Here is a 23,694-nt window from a genome sequence, read left to right as displayed (position 1 = left end):
TATTAGATTGGTATCTTATTTCTGAAGTAATGACTCATATATATTTTTTTCTAAATTTAAATTGTTTAAGGTATACCTAAATTCTAAACAAAATTAAAATGGTTTCTGAAAGATTCTAGTGAGGAAGTCAGAGCAAATCCATAAATACTGTTGGCTAATACCACAGAAGCTAACAATCAAATATGGTTATTTTCACTAGTCTGCCAAATAAACAAGCACTGAAATAAAATGTTAAATTAATATGACTTCCATCTCAAGAATACCAAAGATTCTGTTTCATATTTAAAAAACTGAAAATGGAGAAAAACATACTGACAGAGCAAAGGCTTCTTTTCAAAACTGAGTTAACGAGGACAAAAGAAAAACGAAGGGAAGTTAACTTTCAGTGTCAGCAACCTGATTTATCTTGAGTTTACATTCTTTTCCCACATTTGTTTAACTATTACAACAAATCAATTTCAGCTGCAGATTGGGAACAGAAATTTCAAGTCTATTTTCAAAGGAAAATCTCTGTTAAAAGAATAATCTCGAGGTAACTTTTATTCTAATTACACATTTAATTTTTTTTAAAAAGCTAGCTGTACATTGCAGGTTTAATTATCAGTGTTTAAACTACACAGTTTTTAGCTAAAGTTTTATAAAAATTGATATACATAGATTCTGAAGTAGTAGGAAAGGAGTATTTCTGGAAGGTCATAATTATAAACAACTTTTCATTTCAACAGAATTCTCCTGTCAGAACTCTATGAAAGGACCTAGATGTATAGAGCAGTCATGAGTCTCCTTTGTTCCAGAATCCTATTTACAAGAAAATTTTTTGTATTTTCCTAAGCAAAACTCTTTAACTTAGACGTTTTGTATCAAAATTCAACATGTTAAATATACTATAATGGAAAGACACAATTCTGGTATTATACTATACTTTATTATAATTTTAAAGGTTACTGTTATACAAAAGCAAACATCAGAGATAAAATACCTCTGACATTAACCCAACTGCTCTTTTGGTACTCTTCTCAGTGAAGTGGCAAGGTCTCCTCAGGAAACCCTGCACTCCAGCTTTACGGAATGCCAACTAGCTTACCTTGTTGAGAACAGTTTTCCTTTCCCAAATATCGAAACATATTTAGTTTGTGCCTATTGCTGTTAATAAAAAGTAATGTAAATGACTACTAACACTTCCTCTAGAAGTGGGTGCATGGATAAATATTCAGTTAGTCCATAAATACAAGCATACCTTTTTTTCAAAAACAGAAAGTTTATTTAAACAATAAGACACCTGACTTGAAGGAAAAACTATCTAGGATTCATTTCTTTTAGAGTAAATTTTCCTGCTTACAGATTGCCTTACGTGTAACAACTACATACAAAAAAGTTATAAAACTGTCCTCAGTTTTACAATGATAAATGAAAACCATTAAAATTCTCCAATCAAACAAGGTATGCCGGGATTTTTATGTTGTTCTTTTTCTGTTAAAACAGGGAGAACAAAATAACTTACTGGACTATAAAGCTAAAAGCTGAATGAGCATGGCACTAACGGAGACAGGGGGTATTTTCTCATAATCAGCATTTCTCCCCATCCCATCTCCACTTGATGTCAATCAATGTTTAGAGCATTCCATTAGGTTCTCAAAGGAACCTTTTATTCCAAGGGTAGTGAGTAACCTGTCTCTGTACAGACTTAGCCCTGACAATGTAATATTTCTGCTCATTTAACAATCACAATTCCACAAATATAAAATAATTTCAGGTATATTTTTTCTTAGAGCAAAATGTACAATGACCTCTTGTACCTTTTGCTGTTTGTCCCCCTGTTTAAACATCTCCCTTAAAAGTAATCCAGAATTATACAGGGACACCTCATTTTATTGCACTTTACTGTGCTTTGCACACATTGCATTTTTTTTTTTTTTTTTACAACTTGAAGGTTTGTGGCAACCCTGCATCAAGCAAGTCTATTGGCATCATTTTTCCAAAAGCATTTGCTGCTAACTTTGTGTCTCTGTGTCATGTTTTGGTAACCCTCACAATATTTCAAACTTTTTCATTATTATTACATTTGTTATGGCGATCTGTGATCAGTGATCTTTCATGTTACTACTACGACTCACTGCAGGCTCAGATGATGGTTAGCATTTTTAAGCAATAAAGTATTTTTTAATTAAGGTGTATACCTTAACTTTAGACATAATGCTATTGCACACTTAACAGAATACAATATAGTGTGAACATAACTTTTATATAAATGTACTGGGAAACCAAAAAATTTGTGACTCACTTTATTGCATTATTTACCTTATTGCAATGGTTTGGAACCAAACCCATAATATCTCCGAGGCATGCTTGTAGTTAAGCATATTGAGAACATCCGTAACAGTGGGTAGGACACAAACACGTGATCAATAGGCAGCCTGTGTCATATCATGCTTTTACAAATTATAGTCATAGTTGTACCCTCTGTCATTAATTTTATGTTCTGTCAGAAATAATGTAGTCATTTCATTAAGATTATACCTTCAGTAAACACTTGAGATATTTTTATTTTTATGTTATACCTAATAATTTTAGCATAATTGTTAAGTTTAGGAGAAAAATTCATTTTTGTGTTTCAGTATTTCCCAGATAGGGAGAAAATTAAGTTGTCTGCCCACATAAAACCTTCATATCTACGAGCTATAAGATAGTAGCCAATCAAAACCAATTATTTTATTATTCTTTTTCATTTTTTCAAAAGGTATAAAGGTATGTTTTATTAAACATTTAACTCTTCTCATATAGCAACATCCAAGCAATAAAAAACAGGGTTCTACTCTAAGTTAAATACTTGTACTATTACTCGTAATTTCATACCAAATATCAAATGTGCTAACAAAAGATGTCAAAGGATTAAAAGGCAAGTTAATAATCATACAAAATAACATGCTTGTGCATTATCACTGCATTGAAATTACAGTGAATTTAAAACTGGACGCAAATCAGCTCTTGGATTTTCTCATCTGGGCTGTTAATATGACGCTTCGGTGTTAGAGAAAGCAGTACCTTCCGCAGCAAACCACCCCTTGTGACATCCGCTCTCCCAGTACCTGGTTTTCTTAACATGGACAGAGCCAGTTGATTTCCTCGAGGGCTGGAGATACGAAAAAGCTAAAGGCTTGGAAACAGGGCTGATGCAAATTGCATCCAGGAGTGAGTGATGTTTTTCAGGACTGGAGAGCCTGGCGAGCATCCAGAAAGAGTTTTACGTTGAAAAATCACACTACCAAGCGCAGAAAGTATGCAGTTTTTACAGTTTATGATTTGAAACATTTCCAGAGAAAGAGAGAGACAGGGACAGAGACAGAGAGAACAGAGAAGTAGAAAGAGGATGAAGAGAAAAGTCTATTATGTTATTCTACTCATTAATACAGAATTGATTAAATTTTCACCAAAACTAATCAAGGCAATCTTTTGGAAAGCATTTAAAGGTATGAAGACGACTACAACTTATGTAAAAACAAAACCCCACAACAATAAAAAGGTTTTACTATTTTTATAGGAGAAAGGGATATTAGAATAGTTAGGCTTTAGATCAACCTCAAGCATAACCAGTTAGTGGGAGAAGGTAAGACCAACAGAAACTTAAAATACCTATTTATACTTGATTCTGTTTCAGATATGAAGATTAAAAATGATAAAAAGTCATAAGGCACACAACATGCAACAATCCACACAACTGAGAAGTATCATAGGTAAATGGTGGTAATGAAAAGAGATAAAAGGATAATTTAAAGAAAAATCAGTAATAAACACTGTGGGATATATCCGCAACCTAGAAAAAAAGTCCCCAATACAATTAAGATCTCATAATAGGGCTGTGACTATTTCAAATGGGTAAGTTTTCTCAGGGGTGAGTTGTAAGACAGTGAAAAGCGCTGGGTTCACACGCGACGCACATTGTACACGTAGCTCTACCTGGTTTTTGCAGCAAGCACAGCAGACACCGTAGCGGCTGCACTGCTCAGAACGGCAGCACTATATCTAGCAGGAGAAGACAAGGCAGACAAGTTTCGAGACCCTTCCAAAGAACTTGTCGCCACATTTCTTGTGGAGCTGCTTAAATTGATCAGTAGAGAAAGAGAAACAGAGGAGAGGAACAAAAAGGAACGTGAGAAGAGGTAGCATAATAAAGATAAGATAGCAGCCATGCTCTATTAATATTTAGATTTTATAGAGGCGTGACATGTCACAAGTGTAAAAGGAGCTTGGGTCCTTTATTTACTGTTGCTAGGATTTCTCTCAGAAATTAAAATCTGATACAGAATCCTCCATAAAACTGATGTTCTGAACACACAAACTTTCTTTGAATGTTTTTAAGTTCACTGGCTCTAATCCTATTTCAAATGAAATCAGTATAACAACACACATTTGAAGACTGATTTGTCAACAACTAAGTAGAAACTAAATCCAAACATGTACTGTGAATTTCCATAAGCAGAGAAAGAAGGAAGTTTATGTTAATTTTTTCAAAAAAGTCTCTACATAAAGAGTTTCACCTTAGAGACGATACACACCCAGAGCCTCACATTTTAACGAGACCTGTGTTTTCAAGAGAAGCAGGTACAACCGGCTGCCTGTTCAAAAGCAGCTATGTGTATTAATATGGACAAGAAATAACTTTAAAATACTGAGAGTAAAACTATTTGCGGAGGGCAAGCACCTTCGTAAAATAAACAGTAGTTACAGTGAATATGACTAAAAGATCACCTTCTCTGCTGACACTCTGCATTTCTATTTTCAGTCAGCCCTGTAAAGATTCAAAAATGCTGGTATGAAATTTTATCTTCAGAATTCTTATTACTTAAAATAATAATTAGTTTCCTTTAGTCTTTTAGAAAAGGTCGTACACCTAGACAGGACTTAACATTCCATCATTAGGACTGTAATGATTTTCAAGTCTGGTTATCAAATTGGAATTTGAGAATTTCTTTTTTATTAAGTAAAAAGAAAGTCTAAAATGCATGGGGTGAAACGTGTGTCTCCTTCATTTATGAGTGCAACTTCTTCATGAACATCCTCACTACACTACGATCACCTTTTCCAAAAATTTGGTGACAATGGCCACCTCCAAAACAAAGTAATTATGTACCAAACTCAACCCAGGCTAATGAGAGCTCAGATGTCTAAAACAGTGAGGGTTGACATACGTCTCTTCTCCCTGTCAGAAGAATCTGATAATCCATTATTCCTAGTTCCACTGGCTATAATTTTACAAACCATTAGAAGACAAATTTTAAAAACAGTGGCAAGCCATTAAATACATACACACACACACACACACACACACACACACACACACACACAGAGTTGTTTAAGTATAATTTTTTGCTAAGTCTATAATTTAACTGAACTCTATGGCTATGTTTTAACTGTTGTGAATGGCTGGAAAATAAAGAATGGGGGCTAAGAAAGAGAAAAGAAAGATGTTATCAGTGGCAGAGCAGGGGAATACGAGTGTCATGCCAAGTGGAAGAATAAAGTTATCAATGACTCAACTTTGAGTTTCTCAATTACTCTGCATCTTTGAGGCAATGGCTACTATTTGAGGGAAGTAATGGTGAATAATGACGAGAAACTGAAATCTATAAAAAAGTCAGCTAAAAAAATAAATCAGCTAAATTATCCTTCTTCTGTAAGAAGAAAAGGAAACTAATGAATTTCTTTTATCATATTGTATCACAAATAATAATATAAAAAGACTCAGTATCAGCAGAGTCCAGCAAAATCTCATAAGAAGAATTAACCAGAATACCTTTAGAATATCTGGGCAACTGGAACACATAATCTCTATCACTCTTTTTTTAGAGGGGAATGCTCTAATTCAGTAAAGCAGACTTATGTCAAACTTAAGGAAGCTGACTTTCCAAATCACAGTGAATAAACAAAAGGCACAGATTTCCTGACTCTAAAACTTGGAATCTAAACAAAAAATTAAAAATATAAAAGCAGTGTAAAGCAGAGTTCCAAGGCTGAGGCCAAGCTTTGTCTATATATTAGTGATGTCAGTTCTGTAATCTACGATCACTTTTTCCTTTTTAGTCAAACAGTTTTAGTATTTTAATTTCACCACCAGCATTAAAATTCAGACATACCAAGAGGAAAAAACTCTACCTAGAATACGTAGTTACTTTAGAAAGTGTGGCTACTTGGCTACCAATATGTAAAACCTGAGGAGTTGCAGGTGGGTGAGGTCCACTCTTAGGTAGATCTTCCAGAGAACTGTCAAACCTGAGTTTTCAGAAGTAAAAATAAAGGCAGAGGAAATATTAATGAAAAGTATAGACATTTATCATGTATACTACCTTAAAAGTACATTGGTTCCATTTTGGAATACTGCTAGATTTTTTTTTTAACTTCATATCTGCATAAGATTAAAACTAATACCAAACACCCTCACCATCACCAAATACGGGCTGTTTTTTCCCCTAATTTTTTAACATGGCGACTTTCATGTGATGAAAGATCATGCTTACAGGGGAAGAAAGGTGGATGGGAATTTCCATCACTGACTATGTATTTTGCATGCTTCAGGGAAACTTAGGCTCCAAGAAATTAATTAAATTGCCCAATATCATATACCTAGTAAGACTCAGATGGAATTTAAAGCAAGTCTATCTGTACTATTTCCACTACGTTATGCTTTCCAGCATCTTGTGGGGCTGAATAGTGCAATACACAGAAGCAACTAGGAATTTCCCTTCAAGTCAGAATGATGTATTTGCAGATCTGATATTATATGGATATTGTTTATCTTGATGTAAAGAAAGTATTTTATCTAGTCACACAATAAATGTTTACATGCAATTGTGTTGTTTGAATATTATTCACTTTGTTCTTCTGATGTCTCTATCATTTTTTGTTTTGAATGCCAGAATTAAATTTTAGAACTATTACCAGGTAAACAAAAGATGAAAAATTCAAGTGTTAGGTCTGAAAGAAGAAAGCACCAAGTATAACACTTTGGCAAGAAGAAAATAAACAGGAAAAACACAAAATTACCCATTATTTTTTAAAAAGCCTGTGGATAAAAAATAGAATGGGTCAGTCATGTCATTTTCAAATGGAAAATGTAGCACTAAGATAAAGAAATAGAAAAGGTTATATTCCCATTTTTTATTTAGCGTTGGTCATACCTTTACCAGAGTGTTGAAAAAAATGTAGACAACTTAAGAAAAATGTCAAGGTAGAAGTAAAACATCATTTAAGAGGCAGAGCAAAAAAAGTTAAACAAATAAGAAATATAAGTGCTATAACAGGGGTCAGCAAACTGTGGCTCTCAGGTCAGTCAGCCTGCTTCCTATCTTTGTATGGCCTGGGAACTAAGAATGGCTTTCATATTTTTAAGTGTTTTTTTTTTTAAATTTATTTATTTAATTTATTTTTTATTTTTGGCTGCGTTGGGTCTTTGTTGCTGCGCGTGAGCTTTCTCTAGTTGCCGCGAGTGGGGGCTACTCTTTGTTGTGGTGCGTGGGCTTCTCATTGCGGTGGCTTCTCTTGTTGCGGAGCACGGGCTCTAGGCGCGTGGGCTTCAGTAGCTGTGGCACGTGGGCTCTAGAGCGCAGGCTCAGTAGTTGTGGTGCACGGGGCTCAGTTGCTCCACGGCATGTGGGATCTCCCCAGACCAGGGATCGAACCTGTATCCCCCTGCCTTGGCAGGCAGATTCTTAACCACTGCATCACCAGGGAAGTCCCTTAAGTGGTTTTAAAAAAATAAAGAGGAGAATATTTCACGACACATAAAAATCTGTATTAAATTGAAATTTCAGCATCCATAAATAAATTTTATAGAACAGAGCCAGGTTTGTTCACTTACATATGTCTATGGCTACTTTCATAAAACATGGAGAGTTGGTTAGTTGCAACAGACCATATGACCCACAAAATTTATTATATTTACTATCTGGCTTTTTTACAGAAAAAGTTTGCTGACTCCTGTCATAGAGAATAATGCTTCCATACAGCTACCAGAGTGAACTTTTAACACACAAATCTGATCCTGTCTGGTTCTTAGATACTTCCAGCACTGCTCTGAGGACAGCTGTGATGCTGGGCTCCCTACTCGCCAGCCTTTCTTACGGAGCTTTCTCTTTGGCTTGCTCCAGTCTAACTGGTCTTCCATCTCTTCTTAAACAGGCCAAACTTCTTCCCACCTCAAGGCCTCTGCGGAGTCTATTCTCACTTTCTATACCCACCCTCTGCCACACCTTTACTATGCTAGTTCTTAAGTATCCTTCTGGCCTCAGTTTAAATATCACCTCCTCAGGGAGGCTTCCCTGATTCCCCACCTTAAGGTTGCCCACATCATATACTTTCATACTACCCTGTACTTTTCCTTCACAGAATTTGTTATTATTATAATGATACAATTTGTGTGTTTATTTGTTTGAATCTGGACTCCCTCGCTAGAGTAGAAGCTCCCTGAGGTCAGGGACAGTTATGTTTACTGGTATAACAAAGCGCTTACCACACAGTAAACAACAAGTATTTGTTGAATAAATACATGAAAGAAATTTATTGTTTTCAAATACAAACTCACTCACAATATACACGTATTTCTCAGAACATATTTGTACTTTCTAGAGACTGCTTCTCAATTCAGGTGAAACAGGTATTACTGCTTAAGAATTGATACGAGATCAACCTCAAAGAAGTGACTAGAACTCCAAAAATACCTTTTAAAATGTCCTTTAAAATATAAAGAAGTATCAGTATCTTGGAAAAAAGAAAATACAGTTATAAAGAATTATCAATACCTATATATTAATATATAATGAGGACAGGTAAGAAAAAAGAATGAATTGGAGAAGTTGAGTTTTCCAACACCTCCACGAACTAGGTTGATTGGAAAAATGAATGTCACTTCAGAATAAAGTTCATATAATTCATGAGATACCTTTGAAAGCCAGATCTCCAAGTTTCCAAACAAATGCACTTGGGAGGTTTCCCATGTGTCACACACACACTGATTACCTATTCCTTTGCTTAGCCAATACTAGACTTAAGAAAAGCTAAAATTACCTCATTTAATACGGAACAGACATCAATATCTATTCTCATTGTCATTCCCTAATATTTATTCTTTTTAGGGTTGGAAGAAGCTCTGATTAATAGCACCTCTGCAGCAGCCAGACTTTCTGCTTTGTCTGGTACTTGAGTTTCCATTTCTCACCAGAGAGAGGTATGAAGACTTCCCAGATACATCTGGAGAGTTGGGCTTGCAGCCTTTTGGCCTGCTTTTCTTAGGAAAAATGAACAAAAAGCTATTTGTGCATTATCTCTCTCTGCAGTTGTGCCTTTCTTGGCATAATCTCCGCACTGAGTCATTGCACGCTTTTCAGAGGGGAAATCGGGGACCCATGTTAGCTATCCGCCCAGGCAAAGCAGGCGTGAGGCTGCCCACCTTATTAACTTACCAACCTGACCATCCTGTAGGACCTGCAAGAGGAACTCTCTTTCTATCCACCAGTCCTGACAACTGTCAAAGAGCCACAACCTTATGCTGTGGACTCCGGCTCCTCCCTTTTTCTCAGGGGCCTCAATTAATCAATCTCTGTTTCTCTCACTTCTTCCAGTTCTCCACTGCAGGCTTTATGCAAAGCATCCCCATTCAAAAATGCTATAGTTTCTCTTAAAACAACAACAACAACAAAAGTACTTTCACCTTCTATTTTCCCACTCACCTTAACATTCAAACTCTGTGAAATAACCGTTTACTCACGTAGTCTCCATTTCCTCACCTGCCTGCCCCTCTTCCACTGCCTCACTGGGGCTCACTCCCCAACCCCTAGAAAGCCATATCCTTGCTGAGGTCACAAATGACCTCTCTGGGGCTAAATTCAAGTGACAATTTGCATTCCTCATTTTCTTTTCATTGTGGTAAAAAACACAACATACAATTTATCATCTTAGCTATAACGAAAAACAATCTGAAAAAGAGTATGTACAACTGAATCACTTTGTTGTACACCTGAAACTTGAACACAACATTGTAAATCAACTATAATTCAATTAAAAAAAAACTTACCATCTTCACCATTTTTAAATGTACAGTTCAGTAGTGTTAAGTATAGTCACTGTTGTGAAACAGATCTCCAGAACTTTTTCATCTTGCAAATCTGAAACTCTATACCCGTTAAATAACAACTCCCCTTCCCTCCTTCCCCCAGCTCCCGGTAACCACCATTCTGCTTTGTGTTTCTATGAATCTGACCACTGTAGATACCTCACACAGGTGGGAACATACTGTTTCGCCTTTTGGGGTTCATTCCTCATTTCACTTAGTCTAAGCATAGGACCCAATTGACAACACCTTCTCTTCTTCCGTCTTCTGTTCCCTGACCCTATCTCTACACTTGCCTGTTTCTAGTACTATTTCACTGGCTATTGCTGGTGGCAGGATGTTAAAACGCAGCAACAGTAATAGGATTTCAAAATGTTAATTTGGCTCATCCATATTTTGATGGCATGACATCCAAACTATGTGAGGATAAATTCTTCACAAGGGCTAAGCTTGAAAAAGAACGCAGAAACTCTCCTTTGCAGTATGAAAACTTCAAGTCTCCAACTACAAATGTCAGTGCCTCCTCACCTTCCATATCGATGTCACAAAATAATCAAATAAAGTGACTTATTACATCCCTACATGGCAGGTTTTCAATAAGAGAAATTCAGAAATCTTAAAATATGTATTTTATAGCAGGTAAAGGAGGAAAATGACAACAGATTGTTGTTGGTATTTTCACTCTTCCACAAAGCAAACATTCACAGAATAATACTGCTAAGCAGAAAGTGGAATATACCAGGATCGTGGCTGTATTTTGTGCTTTTGGGGTTCACTGGTATAGCAAAGCTATTTATTTTAGCCAAGGAAACTGCTTGCCATCAGGGAAGATGGGTATCTTCCACTGGCTTCCTGACAATAAATATGGTGAGTGTATTCACTTGTAACTACAATCTCCCCTCTGGAAAATTAAAAAAACTAAACCTCAGTGGGAAATTTCTGATGCTCTTAATCACAAGCTAAATTTACAATTAACTCCAACAGCCTTTGTTTCTTTAGCAGCCTAAAAACATTATTTGAGCCTGCTAATTCTACAGGTATTATAAATGGCATCTTGAAGAGAATATAAAAATCAGCAAGTAGGCGCCTCCTTGATTTGCACATGGAGGGGCCGAGGGGAGTAAGTGTCAGAGGTTAAAAGAAGATTATGAAGTGAATAATAATATCACCCAAAATGAGGTTTATTTTTTGTGAGAGCAAAAGAAAAGGACTGGCTCAGAGAAACTTCTCTTGGAGCTTTCTAATTTACCGATGCAAAGAAAAGAGGGAAACCTAAAGGGAGACCTTGAAGGACCTGGAACTTATTTGTTATGGGGAAAGAATTTGCTCTTTGTCATTATATCCCATTTTCTTCAGCGCCTTTCAAACTCCGCCTTAGCTTTCACGCATTTCTCTGCTCTTGCCTTCCCGTAATGGATCTTACGTTATTAAATGTCCAGTCTTAATATGATGTGAACTCTTTAGTTATCTATACTATTCCTTGATCTCTTCAGAGAAAATGTAGTATGCGGTCTAAAGATAAGATCGGTAAAGAATGAGCACATATTTATACTATGTCTATAAAAAATACCAATATAATATAAAGATTTTAAGGTGTAACACCAACTTAAAAATCACTTGTAACAATCCCCTGATAAAAGTACGAGTCCCTCAGTGACAGCAGCGTGCTTACCACCAACCTTAGCTCCTCTCACTGTGTGTCATCAATTTCATCACTGGATCATTCCTATTAGTGATTTCACTGATTTCTACTAGTTAGGAATAGCTTCTTCTATGGGGCAAAAACCTGCCATTTTCTAGTAGTAATGTAATCTTAACATTACAAAAAGAACTAATATATGATAAAAGTATTTTTCCAAATTCAGATTAAAAGGATGAATTATTCAGCAGTGTTGAGTCAATCTGTTACCGATTTGAAAATATAAATAAATCTGTCTGAATGCCTAGTGTTCAACAGTCACCATTGTGAGTCCTTGGAGAAGCCACGTGTCTTGAGAAAGCTGCCACAGCACCCCATGCCCAGCGAGAATGTCCTTCCAACGTTAGAGAACAAAAGCCAAGGGCCACATGATCTCTGGCTAAATATTCTGGATCACACGTCCTGAGCTCTCCCATTCAATCACTCATTGCGTCCACTCATTCGTTCAGCAACAAAATATTTGAAGTCCCACTTTACGCCAGGCATATTGCCCACTTGAAGCTCCTCTCGTGAAGCTTACGGCCTAGTGTCCACTTCCCTCTAACAAACCATGAGGATCAATCCCATCATACTTTCCATCCCTGTCTACCTGCCACAACCAAAAGTACAGACCCCTTGTGTCATCCATCACCTCCTGAACTCTTATTTCTTTAGTGTTTTGTGTATCTCCTAATCTGATCCATTTTCCATCCCTCTCAGCCCTCACAAACCCTCTACACCACTCTATACCTTCCTTGTAGTCCCTTCACACAGAAGTCCCTTTTCTCTCACACTGCATATGTTTATAAACCTGGAGATAGACGTCCTTCTCATTACTGTTTCTGACACCCTCAATCATCTTTGATCCTGCAAAATGCCAAGTCCTTGGAGGCCCGTGTCACCAGACTACACCCCTGACTCAGTACCCAGTCACTGCCTTGCCTCGACCGTGCCCACCGTTTGCTTGAGCCCCCGGCTCACTGTCTTCCTCTTTACCCGAGTCCAACAATCCTTCTTGATGACCTCAGTGTTCTCATGCTGAATCACTGAATGACCGGACTGCTAAATTCTTTGACTTCTTCACTTCAAGGATAATCCCTCTACAGTTAAGTCTTAGGCCTGGAATACCCTAGCCACGCATTCCAACATTCATAACCTTTGCGTTTTCATCAACAAGTATAACATGTCTAAAATCTGGATTTTAAGCCCCTTTGTTCCTCACTCACTCACTCCTCTACCTCTTGATGCCCTTAGCTTTTTTACTGTACTGAAGCGACTCATCAATTTCACTGACTCTTACCAACTGAGTTAATTCTTACCAAACTCACTGACTCAGCAATCTTCCATTATCCATCACCAATCTCCCCCACCCACGATTCCTACACTCCTGTTAGTTCTTCCTCTAAAATATAAACCTGTCCAATTCTCTGCATCTCTATTAGGAACTGCATGGCCTAAGCCACTACCATCTCTTGCCTGAAATAAGAAAATACACAGAACTAGTCTCCTGCTTTCATTATTTCTCCCTTAAAATCAGGTTTCCATAGCATTCAGAGTGATCTTTTAAAAACATACATCAGATGTTACTTCCATGATTAAAATCCTCTATCTGGCTTCCTATTTAACTGAGGTAAGAATCTAAACCCCTTAACACGACCTACAAGGCAGTAAGTGATCTGCCCCCTGACTACTTCTTCACTCAATTGCCTATCACTCTCCACTGCTATCTCTGAGGCCTGAGAGTGAGGGAGAATGTTTGTCGAAGAAGACATAGCTGTGGATTCAGGTCAAGGAACTAGCTCATACTATCAGCGAAAAACAAGCACTCATATAACTGCCTCTGACCCAAAGACAGCTTAAATGTCCCACGATGTTTCAGTTTATTTTCTTTGGATTATCCATATAATTGTCAGAGATTAATGCCAAAGATTAAACACAATATGCCACATGAGCGTTTACTAGCACAGAACAGAACTATGACTTGCCTTATAATTTTAGAGGCCATGTGACATGGCAAACTCATATTGGGTTCATTTTCTTCTAAAACGCCTAGTTTTTCAAGTATTTGTTTTTGTTAACCTTATCCCAAACCCAGCCCTGCATATGTCCCAGAAGAGCAAATGACGTGATCCAAAGTGCACACAACCATATGAAACTTCTTTCATTTTTTTAAAACTAGATTTGGTCCATTTTCCTACACGCCCAATATATTTTTGAAGGAGGATCTGGTTATGAAGCATGAATGCTATACCTCCCTGCTTCACGTCACCCACAAAGTTAGGCAGCAAGCCGTAGAGGTCCTCATCCAAGGCGCTGATTCATCTTTAAACAACAGCCTTTGGTTAAACTCCTTCAATCTGTCATGAATCTAAAAACTTGATAATCATTAGCCTCATTTGATTATTAAATTAAATGGGATCTTAAAAGTTTTTCTTCGATAATCTGTTAAAATTAACATTTCCTCCAATCTATCCAAAATGTGTTAGTTGGGTGATTTGTTTCTTGAGAACTTACTTCTCGGTCCTGGCAATCCTGCCCTCCTTTTCTCAGTGCTCACTAGCTGGCTTTTAAGAATGCCTTCTAGACTTTTTTTTCAGGCGACCTCAAGTTCAAACTAGTTTATAGTTTAGAAGCTGACCTTTTTCCTTTTTGAAAATCAGCACTATATTTCCTGTTCCCAGTCTTCCACTTTCTTACCCATTCTCCAGACTTAAAAAAAAAAATTGTGTTACTTAGCAAATCTCATCTGTAAGTTCTCTAAATACTTACGCTATAAATCATTGAGAAAAAAGAGAGCACAGGGAGCTCATTAAGAATAACTTTCTACCTGGGGCTTCAATTTCCTCCAGAAGGTAAACAAACCTAAACTTCTTCAGTATTTATCTCTGGGTTTGAGTGACTTTTGTTTGCTTGTTAAGCTCTTTCAACAACCAGCATTTATTATTTCAATAATAATCCTTGACAACATCCCCCCTTTTTTTTTTTTTTAACTTTTTTTATCTCTTGAATTAACGTTGCCTGGTTGTTTTTATCTTTTACACTTAAATGACTGTTATTTGTATGTATATTTTCTTAACATGCATGTGGTACTGCTTCAATATCCCTGCTAGTATCACTGCTAAGAGATTTGCTGATTTTAACAAGAGATATTTGATTCCATTGCTGTAAGCAAAGGATAAGTTTGAGTACACCAAGTTTGTTTAAAAGTTTCACTTCTTTGTATTCAAATCTTATGTTCACCCATTACCTAAACGGTGATATACAACTGCCTGAAGCCATTAGAATCTTTCAGAAATTTATCCTCAAATATTTTTCCTATCCACGAATTACGAGGATATTTACGAGCATATTGGGATAAATAAAGTACGTGAAAAGATAAAATACATAGGTACCACTAACTCAAAAATTAATGAGGTGTTATCCTCGCTTTAACATATTCTTCTGTTCAAAGACATGAATACAGACTCTTCAGAAGTAATTGATTATGTGAACCTGGGAGATGAACGCCTGTATCTAAGTTGGACAAAGAAGCAGCACTCAATGTACAACTGTTAATAGATATAAAAATAGAGAAATACAAAAGAGAAAACATGGACAATTGAGACCGCTTTTAAGATTAATGTAATTTGAATATAGAGTTCTTTACTTTGACTAAGAAGAAAATTAAGACGTCAAATGTCCATACCTGTCATATGCTTTATGCTACACTATGTAATACACTATTTCAATTTTCTTTTATAAGATCATACCATCATAATAAACACACCTTCACATAAAGGTAGAAAAACTTGGGCTTCTGAAATTTTCAACATGACTGAAATATGTAAAACTGGGTAGTGGCAAAAGATAGAAAATTAAGCCTTCCACCATGGGGAAGACTGTCTATTATCATTACCCCTAATTAATCCTTTTAAGCTGTAATTTCTTTTGAACTAAAAAAAGTAAGCTGCAGGAGGTGTCTTCAATACTGAGTATTAGTTAAGAAAATAAGTTCCTTTTTTTTCTGGTTTAATTCAATAAAGTAATTTTGTTGTTTAATGTACCTCTCTAAAGGTGAAGAGAAAAGAATTTATTCAAACAGCATCATAAGAGAAGCACTGCTGGCCTGATAAAACTTCTAAAGAACTTAGTGCATATTCTGGACTATGAAAGTCAATTTTTGCTTTTTATGAATATTGATTTTTATGAAAAAAACTTCATAAATGCTAGTCTTCCCAGTTTAATTTGGGAAAAGTACCCAAGTAATTCCATAATTAAACAGAGAATTAAACAATTTGTGTGTGAAAATACAGAGTAGATAGGAACTATGTTTCTCGCTTCAATCATTTTGTAAGTACTTTTCCCACAAGAAACTCAAGTGTAGTAATTACTTATGTCCAACAGATGGCGACCTTTACATTATAGTCACCAAACCAGTACTAGCCTAGGACAGTGTAATCCAACAGTAGAAAATGAAAGGAGATAAATTACAAATACCATATTTTGCAACAGACAATAATTATTGTTTGGTTATATACCCATTTTTTTGAACCTGTGGTCTTTTTTCCAGGTTGGTGAAATACTTTGCAGGAATGCATATGATAATATAGGCTAAGTGATTCTACCTAGCTGTAAATGTTTTATTTTTACTTTTTAAAATTAGACTATGCTGTGAAAGCCTTGGTATTCTGTGTTTGGGGGCAAATCTGATTGTTAATTCTTACCTCATGAAAATATGTGAGAATATGAGCCTAGGGAATGAGTCCTGATTTCTCTGCAAAGCTTACAGAGGAGAGCTTTAGGTAATTTACTCAAATGACATGTGTCCTAATAAGGATAGGCAACACGAGTCCAGCATATTTGTGAAACAGCAATAATGAAGACATGGCAGGTCAGCAAACTGTGTTTCTTCATTCATCTGTTTTATGTGGATCCTATGAATGTTTGTGAACAAGCTAAAATGTTTAAAACCTTGCTGTAAAAAGAGTGTTTGGAAGCACTTACGTAGGTTCTGCTTTCTAAACTTTCAGTGAATGTACAAAGGTGGTAAGTTTCTGTTCAAGAAGCAACTTAACATCTGTACCGATGGCCTTCAGCTGAAAATCGCGTGGACGTTAGTTAGTGCCAGTGGACAGCCGAGAAAAGGATAGTTTTTTCCCATAACTGCTTCAGTTTTGGGTAATGTAACTTGTGACTGGAGTTGGAACTGTTTTCCAACTAAAGGGAGAGGCAGTCACTCCTCTCTTGAGGAGTATATTTTAAGTCTCTGAAAACTGGGAAAGCACATCATACATTATAATTCTTAATCGTAATATGTGAAAAATCAGAACCCACCATCCCTTGAACGAGAGAAAAGAAAGACTAATAAAAGTGTGTTTTGATCATGACAATTTTAGGCATCTTTTTGCTAAACAAACGCTGCTTTATATTTATACTTATTTATATAAACCTATACAAGCATAAAAAATTTGAAACTGCCTATTAGATAAATACTGTACTATAGAAAATAGAAACTGAGAAAATAGTGAGCTCAAGAAAATCACCCTTTAACTTAAAATAAATTGTACGGTGCTTGGCACAATAATATATTTTAGGTATATAAGCTTTTAAAAGACTTCTCTTTAAATGAAATTTTCTATGGCATCCCATAATTCTCTATACTGGTAGGCCACATATTACTATTAGCTTTCAGTATTAATATCTAACTAATAATATGGCAGCTGTTTTTTTTTTTTTAAGATTTTTAGAAATTTCATGTAATGTCTGAAACATTTATATTAACATATTTCCATACAAATAACCCAAACTTTAGTATTAGTTGTTTGTTTGTTTATACTGCAGGTTATTAGTCATCAATTTTATACACATCAGTGTATACATGTCAATCCCAATCGCCCAATTCAGCACACCACCACCCCCACCCCACCGTGGTTTTCCCCCCTTGGTGTCCATAAATTTGTTCTCTACATCTGTGTCTCAACTTCTGCCCTGCAAACCGGTTCATCTGTACCATTCTTCTAGGTTCCACACACGTGTTAATATACGATATTTGTTTTTCTCTTTCTGACTTACTTCACTCTGTATGACAGTCTCTAGATCCATCCACGTCTCAACAAATGACTCAATTTCATTCCTTTTTATGGCTGACTAATGTTCCATTGTATATATGTACCACTTCTTCTTTATCCATTCGTCTGTCGATGGGCATTTAGGTTGCTTCCATGACCTGGCTATTGTAAATAGTGCTGCAATGAACATTGGGGTGCATGTGTCTTTTTGAATTATGGTTTTCTCTGGGTATGTGCCCAGTAGTGGGATTGCTGGGTCATATGGTAATTCTACTTTTAGTTTTTTAAGGAACCTCCATACTGTTCTCCATAGTGGCTGTATCAATTTACATTCCCACCAACAGTGCAAGAGGGGTCCCTTTTCTCCACACCCTCTCCAACATTTGTTGTTTGTAGATTTTCTGATGATGCCCATTCTAACTGGTGTGAGGTGATACCTCATTGTAGTTTTGATTTGCGTTTCTCTAATGATTAGTGATGTTGAGCAGCTTTTCATGTGCTTGTTGGCCATCTGTATGTCTTCTTTGGAAAAATGTCTATTTAGGTCTTCTGCCCATTTTTGCATAGGGTTGTTTGTTTTTTTAATATTGAGCTGCATGAGCTGTTTATATATTTTGGAGATTAATCCTTTGTCCGTTGATTCGTTTGCGAATATTTTCTCCCATTCTGAGGGTTGTCTTTTGGTCTTGTTTATGGTTTCCTTTGCTGTGCAAAAGCTTTGAAGTTTCATTAGGTCCCATTTGTTTATTTCTGTTTTGACTTCCATTACTCTAGGAGATGGATCAAAAAAGATCTTGCTGTGATTTATGTCAAAGAGTGTTCTTCCTATGTTTTCCTCGAAGAGTTTTATAGTGTCCAGTCTTACATTTAGGTCTCTAATCCATTTTGAGTTTATTTTTGTGTATGGTGTTAGGGAGTGTTCTAATGTCATTCTTTTACATGTAGCTGTCCAGTTTTCCCAGCACCACTTAATGAAAAGACTGTCTTTTCTCCACTGTATATGGTTGCCTCCTTTGTCATAGATTAGCTGACCATAGGTGCGTGGGTTTATCTCTGGGCTTTCTATCTTGTTCCATTGATCTATGTTTCTGTTTTTGTGCCAGTACCATATTGTCTTGATTACTGTAGCTTTGTAGTATAGTCTGAAGTCAGGGAGTCTGATTCCTCCAGCTCCGTTTTTTTCCCTCAAGACTGCTTTGGCTATTCAGGGTCTTTTGTGTCTCCATACAAACTTTAACATGGTTTGTTCTAGTTCTGTAAAAAATGCCATTGGTAATTTGATAGGGATTGCATTCAATCTGTAGATTGCTTTGGGTAGTATAGTCATTTTCACAATATTGATTCTTCCAATCCAAGAACATGGTATATCTCGCCATCTGTTTGTATCATCTTTAATTTCCTTCATCAGTGTCTTCTAGTTTTCTACATACAGGTCTTTTGTTTCCCTAGGTAGGTTTATTCCTAGGTATTTTATTCTTTTTGTTGCAATGGTAAATGGGAGTGTTTCCATAATTTCTCTTTCAGATTTTTCATCATTAGTATATAGGAATACAAGAGATTTCTGTGCATTAATTTTGTATCCTGCAACTTTACCAAATTCATTGATTAGCTCTAGTAGTTTTCTGGTGGCATCATTAGGATTCTCTATGTATAGTATCATGTCATCTGCAAACAGTGACAGTTTTACTTTTTCTTTTCCAATTTGTATTCCTTTTATTTCTTTTTCTTCTGATTGCCATGGCTAGGACTTCCAAAACTGTTGAATAATAGTGGTGAGCGTGGACATCCTTGTCTTGTTCCTGATCTTACAGGAAATGCTTTCAGTTTTTCACCACTGAGAATGATGTTTGCTGTGGGTTTGTCGTATATGGTCTTTATTATGTTGAGGTAGGTTCCCCCACTTTCTGGAGAGTTTTTATCATAAATGGGTGTTGATTTTGTCAAAAGCTTTTTCTGCATCTATTGAGATGATCCTATGGTTTTTATTCTTCAATTTGTTAATATGGTGTCTCACATTGATTGATTTGCGTATACTGAAGAATCCTTGCATCCATGGGATAAATCCCACTTGATTGTGGTGTATGATCCTTTTAATGTGTTGTTGGATTCTGTTTGCTAGTACTTTGTTGAGGATTTTTGCATCTATACTCATCAGTGATATTGGTCTGTAATTTTCTTTTTTTGTAGTATCTTTGTCTGGTTTTGGTATCAGGGTGATGGTGGCCTCACAGAGTGAGTTTGGGAGTGTTCCTTCCTCTGCAATTTTTTGGAAGAGTTTGAGAAGGATGGGTGTTAGCTCTTCTCTACATGTTTGATAGAATTCACCTGTGAAGCCATCTGGTCCTGGACTTTTGTTTGTTGGAAGATTTTTGATCACAGTTTCAATTTCATTACTTGTGATTGGTCTGTTCATATTTTCTGTTTCTTCCTGGTTCAGTCTTGGAAGGTTATACCTTTCTAAGAATTTGCCCATTTCTTCCAGGTTGTCCATTTTATTGGCACAGAGTTGCTTGTAGTGGTCTCTTAGGATGCTTTGTATTTCTGCGGTGTCTGCTGTAACTTCTCCTTTTTCATTTCTAATTTTATTGATTTGAGTCCTCTCTCTCTTTTTCTTGATGAGTCTGGCTAAAGGTTTATCAATTTTGTTTATCTTCTCAAAAAACCAGCTTTTAGTTTTATTGATCTTTGCTCTTGTTTTGTTTCTATTTCATTTATTTCTGCTCTGATCTTTATGATTTCTTTCCTTCTGCTAACTTTGGGTTTTGTTTGTTCTTCTTTCTCTAGTTCCTTTAGGTGTAAGGTTAGATTGTTTACTTGAGACTTTTCTTGTTTCTTGAGGTAGGTTTGTATAGCAATAAACTTCCCTCTTAGAACTGCTTTTGCTGCATCCCATAGGTTTTGGATCGTCGTGTTTTCATTGTCATTTGTCTCTAGGTATTTTTTGATTTCCTCTTTGATTTCTTCAGTGATCTCTTGGTTATTTAGTAACGTATTGTTTAGCCTCCATGTGTTTGTGTTTTTTACGTTTTTTTCCCTATAATTCATTTCTAATCTCATAGTGTTGTGGTCAGAAAAGATACTTGATGTGATTTCAATTTTCTTAAATTTACTGAGGCTTGATTTGTGACCCAAGATGTGATCTATCCTGGAGAATGTTCCGTGCGCACTTGAGAAGAAAGTGTAATCTGCTGTTTTTGGATGGAATGTCCTATAAATATCAATTAAATCTATCTGGTCTATTGTGTCATTTAAAGCTTGTGTTTCCTTATTTATTTTCATTTTGGACGATCTGTCCACTGGTGTAAGTGAGGTGTTAAAGTCCCCCACTATTACTGTGTTACTGTCGATTTCCTCTTTTATAGCTGTTAGCAGTTGCCTTCTGTATTGAAGTGCTCCTATGTTGGGTGTATATATATTTATAATTGTTATATCTTCTTCTTGGATTGATCCCTGGATCATTATGTAGTGTCCTTCCTTGTCTCTTGTAACATTCTTTATTTTGAAGTCTATTTTATCTGATATGAGTATAGCTACTCCAGCTTTCTTTTGATTTCCATTTGCATGGAATATCTTTTTCCATCCCTTCACTTTCAGTCTGTATGTGTCCCTAGGTCTGAAGTGGGTCTCTTGTAGACAGCATATATATGGATCTTGTTTTTGTATCCATTCAGCAAGCCTGTGTCTTTTGGTTGGAGCATTTAATCCATTCACATTTAAGGTAATTATCGATATGTATGTTCCTATGACCATTTTCTTAATTGTTTTGGGTTTTTGTAGATCCTTTTCTTCTCTTGTGTTTCCCACTTAGAGAAGTTCCTTTAGCATTTTGTGGTACAGCTGGTTTGGTGGTGCTGAATTCTCTTAGCTTTTGCTTGTCTGTAAAGCTTTTGATTTCTTCATCAAATCTGAATGAGATCCTTGCTGGGTAGAGTAATCTTGGTTGTAGTAGGTTCTTCCCTTTCATCACTTTAAGTATATCATGCCACTCCCTTCTGGCTTGTAGAGTTTCTGCTGAGAAATCAGCTGTTAACATTATGGGAGTTCCCTTATATGTTATTTGTCGTTTTTCCCTTGCTGCTTTCAATAATTTTTCTTTGTCTTTAGTTTTTGCCAATTTGATTACTCTGTGTCTCGGCGTGTTTCTCCCTGGGTTTATCCTGTATGCGACTCACTGCACTTCCTGGACTTGGGTGGCTATTTCCTTTCCCATGTTAGGGAAGTTTTCAACTATAATCACTTCAAATATTTTCTCTGGTCCTTTCTCTCTCTCTTCTCCTTCTGGGACCCCTATAATGCGAATGTTGTTGCGTTTAATGTTGTCCCAGAGGTCTCTCAGGCTGTCTTCAATTCTTTTCATTCTTTTTTCTTTATTCTGTTCCGCAGCAGTGAATTCCACCATTCTGTCTTCCAGGTCACTTATCCGTTCTTCTGCCTCAGTTATTCTGCTATTGATTCCTTCTAGTGTAGTTTTCATTTCAGTTATTGTGTTGTTCATCTCTGTTTGTTTGTTCTTTAATTCTTCTAGGTCTTTGTTAAACATTTCTTGCATCTTCTCGATCTTTGCCTCCATTGTTTTTCCAAGGTCCTGGATCATCTTCACTATCATTATTCTGAATTCTTTTTCTGGAAGGTTGCGTATCTCCACTTCATTTAGTTGTTTTTCTGGGGTTTTATCTTGTTCCTTCATCTGGTACATAGCCTTCTGCCTTTTCATCTTGTCTATCTTTCTGTGAGCGTGCTTTTGTTCCACAGGCTGCAGGATTGTAGTTCTTCTTGCTTCTGCTCTCTGCCCTCTGGTGGCTGACTCACCAGTTAAAAAGATTGTAGAATGGGTCTCATCAATGCTGCTAGGAAAACCCATCCAATCAGGTCAGGGGTTCTATGTTCTCTTGGATGGGTCAGCAGCTGTAACTTTCAGAGTTTTCCATAGCCCAGCCAACTCCACATGACTCTAAGCCTGAGAGGGTCTACAGGCTGCAGGAACAGCTGTTTCTTAGTAATGATAAAAATTTCTGTTGGTTGTTCCAATCAAAGCACTACGCATTTCATATGCCTGTTTCTAAAATTAGTCAGGTATTGTCACCTCACAGGAGTCACTGAGCTATTCATGTTAAAACAGACCAAAAACACAAAGGAAGATGGATTAAAGAACAAACGTTCATTTAATTAAAAAAAAAAAAATCTTGCACGACTATTCAACATGAGTATTCGACAGATAATATTCAACAGATAATACCAAGGGAAAAGCATCAACTTTTCCCAGTTAGATTGTCCAGAGCACAGTTCTCCTTTCAAGCAGCTTAGGTATGATTCTACTCTACCTTCAGTATAGATATTAATGCCTTGGTATTTTTATGAAATTTTGACCTTATGTTGAATTTTTATTCGATTAAAAGTTACATAGACCATATTGTAAACAATCTCCCTAAAATTTAACAATTAGGGAATTGGAGAAATATGCAATTATATACAATTGGTACCATTAGTAAGTGCTAATTAGAAGCAAATATGGGGGTGGGGGGTGGTGAAGAATACAACAACTTGTGTTAAAAGAGCTTATACTCTAGTTAGGGATATAGGACATGGCAACAAATACCTGTCACCAAATTAGAAAAGGACGCACCACAACAGAGGTAACAATACTACTTTCAACTGGGTCTAAGTCAGTGACTCTACTGCAGAATAACTTTTTCTTAAATGCTCATCTGCCAAAATGAATATTAATACAGAAAGGTAGCTGGTGTGTATTATGGACTGAATTGTGTCCCTCTCCCAGATGCATGTTGAAGCCCTAACCCTTAATGCAACAGTATTTTTGAGACAGGGCTTATAAAGAGGTAATTAAGGTTAAATGAGGTCATAATGGTTGA

At 36.4% G+C, this 23,694-nt stretch overlaps 1 protein-coding gene across 2 annotated transcripts in view; it reads right to left on the bottom strand.

Moving 5' to 3' along the window:
• The window catches only part of PDLIM5 (PDZ and LIM domain 5), a 210,841-nt gene that overhangs the window by 57,031 nt on the left and 130,116 nt on the right, over positions 1-23,694 (bottom strand). The window contains exon 8 of one of the 2 annotated variants that reach the window (XM_068542458.1): positions 6,151-6,267. The exons of the other annotated variant lie outside the window; for it this stretch is intronic. Within the exon in view, the coding sequence (XP_068398559.1) occupies positions 6,151-6,267 (117 nt within the window). The remainder of the gene's footprint in view (positions 1-6,150; positions 6,268-23,694) is intronic. 2 annotated transcript variants of the gene reach the window in all.

This window comes from Eschrichtius robustus, chromosome 4 (assembly GCF_028021215.1).
Source record: "Eschrichtius robustus isolate mEscRob2 chromosome 4, mEscRob2.pri, whole genome shotgun sequence".
NCBI classification, from domain to species: domain Eukaryota; kingdom Metazoa; phylum Chordata; class Mammalia; order Artiodactyla; family Eschrichtiidae; genus Eschrichtius; species Eschrichtius robustus.
This window is presented reverse-complemented; position numbering and strand designations above follow the sequence as displayed.